The sequence below is a fragment of the Salmo salar genome, chromosome ssa09 (assembly GCF_905237065.1).
Source record: "Salmo salar chromosome ssa09, Ssal_v3.1, whole genome shotgun sequence".
In the NCBI taxonomy this organism is placed as follows: domain Eukaryota; kingdom Metazoa; phylum Chordata; class Actinopteri; order Salmoniformes; family Salmonidae; genus Salmo; species Salmo salar.
The window spans coordinates 58,068,614-58,080,466 of NC_059450.1; the positions used below are offsets into that span (position 1 = coordinate 58,068,614).

The window sequence follows — 11,853 nt, forward strand, 5'->3', positions numbered from 1 at the left end:
CAAATAAAATTTGATTTGACATGATGACTCACCCTACTTGCAGAAAAACGCCAATGTCATCCTCCTCTCTTTCATGTTGACGAAATGGTCTATCACTCTGTCTTACAGTACACACTTTTATTTTTTGTTGTCCTAGACTATCTGGCTAAAATGCTTGCTCGTTAGCCTAACTTCCATTCATGGGCAACGTTAGCTAGTTAACATTAGCCTTTTACATCTAGCTACATATTGAACTTCCATCCTCTCAGGCCAGGGGCACAACAATGTATGAATTAATGGTTGGATCAGAATCGCCGTTATAATCATTGGCCAGTACAGATAATTAAGTAAAACCACAAGTCCAAATCCCTATCTCCAACCATGGCTAATTTAGTAAAGGGACAACTTTAGCTAGCTAGCCATCGGAAGACAACACAATGAGATACAAGAATTCAAGTTCTTTCTATCAATGACGTATGCTCTCAATGCGATTTTGATAGGAGTGAAGCCAATATCCAAGCTGGCTTCCCTTGACACATTGTTTTGGTGTGCCAAGACCATTCATAGTTGAACTCGCACAGTTTTGCTCAACGCTGATTGGCAAATTTTTTATCAAGGGAGGCCAAATGCTCGGTGGCGTCCCTTGTATTTCATTCAACGCTACGGGCGGCAACAATGTCATACTCGTTTGGACCAGACAGCATCAGATAGATGGCCTACACATACAGTGACAGTGGGGCACTGTTTTGCTTGCTCGTATGCTTTCTCCGGTGAGATATACATTCAGCCTTTTGCGAATTTAAGGAAAATTGTTTTGTATGACCAGACCGCTTACGCATATGTTGATTTTGTTCACCTACACCAGACGCAATCTGGACATGCAGGTTTAAATATCAAAACAAACTCTGAACCGTTTTTTTCTCTTCACTTGGACCTAATACTCTTCCATACATCTACACATGACCTCTGAGAAGAGTGGAAGAAAGATGGCGGAAACAGATGTATTGTTTGAAACTGTTGGCGAGTTAGGCGAAGATGAGAGGACGGAGAGTAAGAATGAATGGGTTACACTGGCTTAAAGGAAAGTCAAAGTTGTGGTGGAAATTAGGAAACCCCTAGACTCTCTTTTTTTTCTGAGTGAAGGTTTAGGACCAACATAACCTGGACGATCCTTTGGAAGTTTCGTTAAATGTCATGGGTGTGTTGGTTGAAGTGGCATCAGTGAGAGTAACAAGAAGTGGGATTATTTTGTGTTTACAGCTGAGGCATTGCAATAAATCCTGTCAAAGGATGTTCCGCCCTCACAGGCCCCTGAGCCTGTATAGGGATGTGACTTGAATTGGAATGTGACCGAAGGAGTGGGATGTTTTTTTTATGTGCCATATTTTTTATATTGTTGATGATGTTGGTTTATCCCCTTCCTACAATGGATTTTCTTCTATAGTTTACCACCCGTGCTGTAGGTGGCGGCAGGCACCTCTAAGGACTGTTTGGGGACCGCAATAATACCATAAAAGAAGAAAATACTTCGTTTGGGAAGAACAATCAATCATAAGGCTTGGCGCTGCAGGTAAATAACAAGTGTAACTTATAGAAGTCAACCTCGTATATTGGCCTCATCCAATAATTTTGTCATGATGGATCAGCGTTTATCAAAAACGCTGCAACCTGCCGCGAACCAGGAAGCTAACATCCCTCCCCTGCTAATAAGTAGCCAACTAACGTTAAGCTAAAGCTACTGTAGATCCTTTTCATATAAGTTATCCACAATAATCAACCAATACTAAGTTGTATCTCCCCTAATATGCATGTGAGCGAATAGATTGTATAGATACTAGGCTGCTTTAAATCATATTTATGTGATTGGCATGCAAGACTCAATTGTGTAGACCGGCCTTGTGTTAGTGAATGGTGTTAGGCTAACGTTAACTAGCCAGTAAGCTACAAACAATGCAGATTCTCGTTCGCTCATTCCTACAAAATTGATTCTGCAGTAGTGATGAGAAGTTCGGCTCATTACTGACTCTGATCGTTTTGACTCGTAAAGTAAAAAACAAACAAACGAATCTTTCGACTCATTTCGCTAATTTGAGTCAGTAATGCCCAGAGCACGCAGGACCCCCTACCGGCGAACGATGAACTGAAAACTCGAAGGAGTACATTCTACATGCCTCTCGTTCACTATAGGGGCCTTATTGGAGTGGTCATTTGTGACTGAGACTTATTAACATTTGTTGATTGCTAGGCATACAAATAACATTATTTCATGATAGGCCTACATTTCAAATGAATTTGATATTTTCAAATACATGCAACTTAAAAGTTTTTAATATCAATACATTTTTATTTGAAAATCTTTTGGACATCTGAGCAACTTGAGGGAACCCTATTTGAGTCAGAAAATGATATTTGTATGATAGGTAAGATATACACAGTGGTGTAAAAATACTTGAAAGTACTGCTTTAGTTTTTGGGGGGAATTTGTACTTTACTATTTATATTCCGGACAACTTTTACTTCTACATTCCTGAAGAAAATGATGTACTTTTTACTCCATATATTTTCCCTGACACCCAAAAGTACTCGTTACATTTCTACTTTTATTTTATTCATCTAGGTAAGTCAGATAAGAACAAATTCTGATTTTCAATGACGGCCTGTCCCCGGCCAAACCCGGACAACGCTGGGCCAATTGTGCGCCGCCCTATGGGACTCCCAATCACAGCCGAATGTGAATCAGCCTGCATTCGAACCAGGGACTGTAGTGACGCCTCTTGCACTGAGATGCAGTGCTTTAGACCGCTGCGTCACTCGGGAGCCTAGCATGCTTGAATGCTTAGCAGGACAGGAAAATGGTTCAATTCACACACTTTTATCAAGAGAACATCCCTACTGTCTCTGATCTGGCGGACTCACATGCTTCGTTTGTAAGTTATGTCTGAGTGTTGGAGTGTACCCCAGGCTATCCATAAATAAAACAAGAAAATGGTGCCGTCTGGTTTGCTTAATATAAGCAATTTGAAATGATTTGTACTTTTAGCAATTCCATTTACTTTTCATACTGTAGTATATTTAAAACCAAATACTTTTAGACTTTTACTCAAGTAGTATTTAACTCGGTGACTCACTTTTACTTGAGTCATTTTCTTTTAAGGTACCTTTACTTTTACTCAAGTATGATAATTGGGTACTTTTTCCACCACTGGATATACAAAACCTTGCAGAGAGCCTACACTACCGTTCAAACGTTTGGGGTCACTAATAGGCTGACCACACTGCTCGCGGGCGTTGCAAAATAAATTTAGAAATCTATGTTATTCAATTATTGCACCCACACTGCTCGCGAGCGCCAACGAGCGTCTGCGTTGCCAAGGGCTAAAATAGAACTCCTTTCTATTTCAGACGCAGATCGCGCTGTAAGTCCTGCCTCTCCCATCTCCTCGTTGGTTTATAGAAGCAGGTACCCACATGCCATCTCCTCATTGGTTATACCCACGTGGGTGTTTGAAAGACAAACTGTGTTGCCGGTCGGTGTAGTAATACTATGAAAGTTTAGATGCCAATCACCATATAAGTTAAAAGATGAAAAAGCCTGGAAGGAGGAGAGATGAATAGAAAAGATTTGGTTGACCGTTTTATGTGTGGATTAATTGTCGGAGTAGAGAACTTTGTGCATTTCAGGTAAAATAACAACTCAATGTTTATATCCCAGGACAAATTAGCTTGCAACAGCAAGCTAGCAAAATAGGACACATTAGCTTGCAAGTGCAAGCTAACTAGCTAAATTGCCATAAATGTTTAATGCTTTTTGACTTGTTCCCAAATGAATGTAATTGGTTCAGTTTGTTTTGATATTTTAACCTACGTGTCGTGATTGTGTTTGGTGTCGGGGGACAAAATACATTTATGCACGATGGCGCACGCGCGCAGCCGGTTTGGGTTCCGTGTTAGAAATGTCCTTGCTTTTGAAAAAAAAGCACATTTGTCCATTTAAAATAACATCAAATTGATCAGAAATACAGTGTAGACATTGTTAATGTTGTAAATGACTATTGAAGCTGGAAACGGCTGATTTACAGAGGCCCATTATCAGCAGCCATCACTCCTGTGTTCCAATGGCACGTTGTGTTAGCTAATTCAAGTTTATAATTTTAAAAGGCTAATTGATCATTAGAAAACCCTTTTGCAATTATGTTAGCACAGCTGAAAACTGTTGTTCTGATTAAAGAAGCAATAAAACTGGCCTTTAGATTAGTTGAGTATCTGGAGCCCCTTGTTCAGGGGTAGAACGACAGATTTTTACCTTGTCAGCTCGGGGATTTAATCTTGCAACCTTTCGGTTACAAGTCCAACGCTTTAACCTGCTGCCCCAAAACATTTAACAATGTCTACACTGTATTTCTGATCAATTTGATGTTATTTTAATGGACAAAAAAAAGTGCTTTTCTTTCAAAAACGGGGACATTTTTAAGTGACCCCAAACTTTTGAACGGTAGTGTAGAAAACTAACAATTTCTTACAAAAAAATTAACTACTGGAACCAAGACTTGAAAATAACTGATATTGGCACAAGATGGAGGGAATGTTGGAACATAACTAACGAAATTGTAGTTAACGAAAATGTACACTTAATCCAGTACAAACTAATGTGTAGTATTTATTACACAAGACAAATTTCACAAATTCTACAACACATCGCCAGTCAGGTCTTAAGTATAGAAATAACAATGACTCAATAATCCATGCTGTCTGGGAATGCTGGGAAGTCCAAAGTTATGGGCAGTGTTAGAAAGTTGTATTACAATGTAAATTTACTATTAATCTGTCTGTCTGCATATTTCAAGACATGGCATGAGTGATACAGGTGCTGGAAATGGGGGTGTTAGCAGGTGGTTCTGGGCAGGGGTGATATCATGGATGTATGTCTGCGTCTGTAAAAAATTACAGTTGGTGGTCGGAGCACGTCTCAGGAGTCGCTGAACCAGAGGGGCATGTATTCAGTCTGTTGTAGGATTCATTGCAGCCACCACTAGCAGGTCAAACAAACGACTAAATTAATGAGTCACTCAGTAAAACGAATCATGACTCTCAAGTCAGTAAAAATAGTAGTTAAAAAATAACGAATCGTTCTCGAACGGCACTTCACTATTGTATCGATCTTGACTTTTATTTTCAATTAAGGCTATAGTTAGTTAGCTAGCTAGCAGTGTAGTTAGTTTGCCAATTATTTTATTCACCACTCTAGCTTGTAGAACAGCTAGTATAATAGGTAGCTGACTCCTACCTGCTTTTAAAGAGTGACTGCCCCTAAAAAGTAACTTCTCACATTGAAAATGGCATATATGCCATCGATATGAGTCAGAAACATTTATTCTAGTGTCAAAATTGACTACAAAGTGTAAATAGGAGCATTTTTGGTCATAAAGTCAGTCTCGTTTAAAACTGAGATTTGCGAGATGATAGGAAAAAATTGTTTGTCACGGAATGAAGGTTACCATAACAGTTTTCCGTGGGTTGGGTTTATTTTAATCCTGTCCACAGCTGGCAGCACCCAAGTAATCATACATTTGGAGCGCAGCTTCATGCTACCTGTAATGTCCATGGTCAATTTGGTTTGACATTCGATATCCCTATGGGGTTAGATAGGGACCATCAGTAAATCACACAATGTACATGGGACAATATTTTAAAAGGTCAGTAGCTCCACATTTTAATGACCTAAAAACCTCCAACTATAAAATGTAATAATTCATATACAAATATTGAAAGCATTTGAGACAACTAAAAGATGTGCAACATGAAAATATCGTCAGATTTCCATTTTGTAATTCATTGACTGTCCCTAACTAGCCTTAGAGAAAGGCTATCCATAGTCAAACTATCTTTGCCACGGCAAGCCAGCTGAAGCTAATTGGCTAAATAATTTGGCTAACTCTTCCCACCTGTAAACACACAAGAGACATCCACATCAAACCACACCCCGAAACCAACTCGCGTTTGAATTCAGTCAAGGCCGCTAGCCTTTAATATTATTTTTTTATGATCAAAACACAGATGTTTTACGCTTAGTTATAGTGAAACACGTAAATTCTGGTCTTAATTTTGACAGTTTGTTGCAAAAGTGATATATTTTGGTCTTTCAGTTGTAAATCTAGCTCTTTTTGCCACTAGCAGTTCAACTCTACCATTGAAATCATGATGTAGTTACGTCATCTCAAGGGAGGGTTCGGTTTGGGATGTACTGGGTGGTACCACCTCAAGGCTTACTATAAAATCAGGTGACAGGGCCACCTTATTTGTCAATGGTCTTGATAAGTGGAGTGTGCCAATATATTTTTGCATGATGCTTCCTTGACAAGACAACTGGCATTACACAAAATGAAAATGACCAAATTCAACGTTTTTGCTTACCGTTTCATCTGTGCTTTTACAAAGAAAAAAAAAACATGTAGGCTATGAGGATTATATGTTTATATTCATAGCTACATCCAAAGTAACAAGAAATAGATGTTGTGAGTTCTAATTCCACATGGGGGCAGATATATTTTTTTCTCTCCAAATCCTTTACAGTATTCATCCAATGCCCACACACTTTAAGTCAAAAGAGTGAAATCATACCTGTGAGAAGGGGTCACCCTGGTGGTAGTAGTAGTTGTAGGTTTTTATACAGTAAGACCAATCTGTGAGTTAATTTGACCATTTGAAAAAGAGCTACTGCATAAATACTGCAATGCGAGTTGGATTGAATTGAGCCTCTAATCTTCATTTTCAACGTGATGATTGCACTTTTCTTCCCAACACAATACTGCAATAAACGTGAGTCCATAATTCAAATATATTTTTTGTGCCCCATTGGGGCTTGCCCCACACCCCCCCAAAGTTAATATTTATTAGCAATTCCCCTCACCCACAACTTCTCACCTGAATGCATTTTTTTAACATTTGAAGGGGTTGGGAAAATGCTAAATTGGGGTTGAGAGTTACCCTTTAATGAACCAAATCTAAAATGAGGCCAAATAAGGAAGTGTAGTCGCCCTTTAAGACAATGAGCTACTACAGAGATCATTAAATGATGACGAGATACTAATGTCTCCACCCTAACATATCTCCACCCTAACAATGGGAGTCGTTGTCCCAAAGGCAGGAAGGCATGCGACAACCTTAGGTCCAAAATAAGCATTGTGCTTATTTTGGACAGATTCTGACGAGCGTGAATCCTCTCGCTTCGCCTCTTCCTCTCTGGCTACTATGAGTGCATGATTAGGTTACCCAACAAGAAGTGAAAGGCGATTTTTAAATTTACTGGTAGTAGTGCAGTCAAGCAACTGTAAGACTTACTGGGGTGGAGGAAATGTTTTATATTGATAGAAAGACTGTCAAGTGAATGCATTTGTCATTCATTGCTTTTGTCTTCACTCCACAGGGATGTCGGGCCTGAAGCTGATCTCTGCAACTGACACCCGGTATTCAGGAACGGTGCTGAAGTCGATGAATAGACAGCGAAATAATGGATTGTTCTGTGATGTCACCATAATTATACAGGACCGTAAATTTAGAGCACACAAAAACATCTTGTCCGCGTCAAGTACTTATTTCCACCAACTCTTCTCAGTGGCTGGACAGGTGATCGAGTTGAATTTCATCAAGGCGGAAATCTTTGAGGAAGTCCTGAATTACATTTACAGTTCCAAAATTGTCCGCGTTCGTTCTGACATGCTCAATGAGCTTATCAATGCTGGGCAGGTGTTGGGTGTGAAGTTCATTGCGAATCTAGGCGTACCGCTCTCACAAGTCAAGGGCCTACCTGGTCTGTCAAAAGACACAGAAAACAATGAAGTAAGCTCCATGGAGAAAAGCAGTACAGACTCAATGGGGATGATGATGCCCATTGTCACCGAGTCCTTTTCACTGTCTGCAGAGGAGTTCAGTCAAACTGACAAAAGTGCAAACAAGAATCAGGACTCAGACGATGATGACATTATGTTTGTATCCAAAACGGACGCCACCAAGAAATGCAAACCCTGCGAAATCATCGATTTGGATGGACCCAATACAGAGGAAGACTCTGTGACAAAGCAACCGGGAGAGGCCAGACTCGCTTTGACAAAGGACCAAGAGAAAACAGTCAAAGCAGCCCCGCACCTCAACAGCTCCTCGCAGACCTTGCGAGGCCAAAGTCCTCTGATCAGACCCATGGTGTCCCCTGACACAAGCTCAGATATTCCGTCTTCACCCACTGGAGCCTCCTCTTGCAGCACACCCACTACGCCGGCTAGAATTGGCACTTTCACCCCCGAACCCATCAGCACCTCCCTGCCCTCAGAAAACCACCAGATAATAGGAATCCACAAGAAGCAGGTTACACTAGCTCGACAGAGTGACTTAAAAATCAAGCTCTCGGCCGTTAAGTCACCCGGCGGATTCATCAACGAGGCAGGCCTCAACATTCCCCAAATGTCCGCAACCACAAAAAAGACGATAACACTAGATAAAGCCTCAGAGATCGACTCGTTTTCTCCAGGCTGCAAGGTGTATGCCAATATTGGGGAAAACACATATGACATTGTCCCCATGAAGGACGACCCCGGGGAGGGAGATTCTAAAAACAGTAGAGGGGGAAAGAGGTCTCTGATGGCTACCCCTCTTCAACCTTTCAACACCTCTCAACTGCCACAGGGTGCCTCGATCAAGAAGACCAAAACAGAGCAGCAAGATCACTACGAGCTCATCATGGACGGGAAGACTTTCTTTGTGTGCATGGTCTGCAAGCGTCCCTACGTGTGCTTGACGAGCCTCCGGCGCCACTTCAACACCCACTCCTGGGAGAAGAAGTACCCGTGCCACTACTGTGACAAGGTGTTTGCCCTGGCCGAGTATCGGACCAAACACGAGATCCACCACACAGGGGAGCGGCGCTACCAGTGCCTGCTGTGCAACGAGATGTTAATCAACTACCAGCTACTGTCGACTCACTGCAAACAGGCCCACAACCAGGACCCATCCGGGAGGAAACAAAAGGACGACACCAACAACAACTTGTACCGCCTGCTCCCTTGCAAAACGGTGCAGTTCAAGACCTACTCATATGAGACAGACGATTCAGATTCACGAGGGGTCCCTATTATCCAAGAGGATGGGAGCGTCCAGCACATTAACCCTGGAAGGGGGCACCTGGCCAACCCAATACAGTTACAGTCCACCCAGGGCAAGATGTTGAACTGGGATGACATCTTTGTGGAGCCAGAGGCACAGCCTGGATCAGGTGCCCACCGGCCAGGGAGCCACCCTATCCAACCTCCCCCAGGCTCTTCTGAGTTTGAGTTTGTCATACCAGAGACGTACTGAGCAGGGTGGCTCACCGCTCTGTGATCTATGCCTTGTCAGTGGGTCCCCCTATTTGAATTTTGTTTCCTGGGTCCACGTCAAATGTTGTCTTTTTTAAAAATGTTAAACAGTTGTTTTAGCTAAACTGTACTGAAAAAAATATATATAAACGCAACATACAACCATTTCAAATATTGTGCTGAGTTACAGTTCATATAAGGAAATCAATTAATTGAAATAAATTCATTAGGCTCTAATCAATGGATTTCACATGACTGGGCAAGGTCAGCCATGGGTGGTTCCTGGGAGGGCATAGGCCCATCCACTGGGGAGCCAGGGCCATCCACTGGGGAGCCAGGACCAGCCAATCAGAAAAAGGTTTTTATTACAAACAGAAATACTCCTCAGCACCCTGTGACCACCCCCACCTCACCCCCATTCAGATGATCTGGCAGGTGAAGAAGCTGGATGTGGAGGTCCTGGGCTGGCATGGTTCCACGTGGTCTGCGGTTGTAAGGCTTGTTGGACGTACTGCCAAATTCTCTAAAACGACATTGGTGGCGGCTTATGGTGGAAAAATGAACATTCAATTCTCGGGCAACAGCTCTGGTGGACATTTCTGCAGTCAGCATGCCAATTGCACGTTCCCTCAACTTGAGACATCTGTGGTATTGTGACAAAACTGCACATTTTTAAAGTGGCCTTTTATTGTCCCCAGCACAAGGCGCACCTGTGTAATGATCATGCTATTTAATCAGCTTCTTGGTATGCCACACCTGTCAGGTGGATGGATTATCTTGGCAAAGGAGAAATGCTCAATAACAGGGATGTAAACAAATTTGTGCACAACATTGTAGAGAAATACGCTTTTGGTGCTTATAGACAATATCTGAGATTTTTTATTTCAGCTCATGAAACACAGGACCAACACCTTACATCTTGTGTTCATATTTTTGTTAAGTGTAGTTGTTTTTAGGAAATTCCTATGTGCTCTAGCTAGCCCATCCGGAGTGTAATGTGACTTTTGTTCTTATCAAGCGCTTGTCATTGAACTATGTATTGGCGCTCATTGTATTTCTACTTACCCTTTTTAATGGTAAATATTTGTGAGTACTCTGTCTGGAGTGCTCATGCAGTTCAACAGAAGGACCCTAAATCTAGGCATATGCATTTATTTATTGTTAGATCTTTATTTTTCATGAAATATATTTTTCTTATCAGGAGTCAAATTACCTTATGCCTTTGGGAAGATAAAATGTACAGTGGTGCTGAATGGTAACAGTTGATGTTTGTTGTTTGAACAGAGATTGGATCAGGATGCTGGATATTGATGGATGTCATTCATCCCTTTGTTTTCTGAAATCCACACTTAAAAAAAAAAAAAAAACTTTAATTAAAAACAACCACCGACTGTTTCCTCATTGCTGTTGCTATAAGATGAACCTGAACAAGGAAACGGTCAATGGTTGTATTTGACTAACCTTTTATTAAAAAGTATGGATTTCAGAAAACAAAGAAAGGCACACAACCACAGAGGACAAACATAGGTACAAGGTAAGCATTTCATCGTTTATATTTTTTTAAGTGTTGATCCACAAAGCCTGGCCTCTGCTTTACTCCGTTGGTGGAGTTCATCAGAAACTTCCTTTGCCCTGGAGTTGAGTTTAGTCAGCTACCTCCTACTCTGTATGTATACAGTTTGCCTACATAGTGTATCATAGGAATCATGTAACTTGAAAACCATTTCTTTCTGTTATGAAATAGCACCTAGTGCAGGATTGTTCTGCAGATCGTTATTTTGTTTATGTCCCTTTTTCTTCCCTTCCCCTTGTCAGTATGTATTTGAATTGAGTTGGACTGCGGAGAGCTAACTTGACTTTTTATACTGCTTCATTATGTCCTTCACTGCCAACTTTTATGGCTAAAAGAAACCTTACACAATTAACAGTGTACATAATTGTGACCTTTTTTCATTTTGAAAATGTTTCTGTTTTAAAAACGTATTTATTAGGTATAGTGCTAAACAAATGTTAATAAAAGTAAAAAATAAAGTGTGCCTCATTTTGGCAGAATGGAAGAAACCTATTGAATGAGACTACACAGCCTTTTAGTTTGAAAGAGTTTAAATCTGACAGTTTTCCTAAATCCCATAGTAATGAAGGCCCCTCCATTGGCATTTTTTCCCCTGGTGGATGGTTATTCTCAAAAATGGAAAATAAAATGCACCTTGTGAGGTAGGGATTTCATTAAGGATGATGCATGTTGACTATTTAACCTATATGTTGTCTATGGAAAAGAACACCGTACAAGCATTTTACACAATTACTTTTAATGGCGAGACAATCAATTCACTCCAGTCCGCAGAAGTCCATCTTCAGCGGTTGAGAAAGTGCTGTTCAAAACAAATTGTGCAAAAACAAAACTGACTACTTTAATCGATCATCTCAAGAGGCTGTACTTTTGAGGTCAATGCATTTTGTGATTTAAGACAACACAAAGCGGTGTTCTTTTGGTATACTCAAGTGTACGTGTCTAATAACCTATTATATT

At 40.9% G+C, this 11,853-nt stretch overlaps 1 protein-coding gene across 3 annotated transcripts; it reads left to right on the forward strand.

Moving 5' to 3' along the window:
- The first annotated feature begins 618 nt into the window (after nt 1–618).
- LOC106611518 (transcriptional regulator Kaiso-like) lies at nt 619–11,354 on the forward strand. 3 transcript variants are annotated; one of them, XM_045723829.1, is made up of 4 exons: nt 619–749; nt 1,424–1,549; nt 3,382–3,439; nt 7,403–11,354. In XM_045723829.1, the coding sequence occupies exon 4, from the start codon at nt 7,405–7,407 to the stop codon at nt 9,322–9,324; it is 1,920 nt and encodes a 639-aa protein (XP_045579785.1). In that variant the 5' UTR covers nt 619–749; nt 1,424–1,549; nt 3,382–3,439; nt 7,403–7,404; the 3' UTR covers nt 9,325–11,354. The 3 variants fall into 3 exon arrangements, with proteins under 3 accessions (XP_045579785.1, XP_014067276.1, XP_014067275.1); XM_014211800.2 differs by lacking the exon at nt 3,382–3,439 and having other exon boundaries at nt 620–749; XM_014211801.2 differs by lacking the exons at nt 1,424–1,549; nt 3,382–3,439.
- Nucleotides 11,355–11,853: the final 499 nt, after the last annotated feature.

Coding starts and splice junctions, on each gene's coding strand:
- LOC106611518 (XM_045723829.1), top strand. CDS start 7,405: ATGTCGGGCCTGAAGCTGATCTCTGCAACTGACACCCGGTATTCAGGA.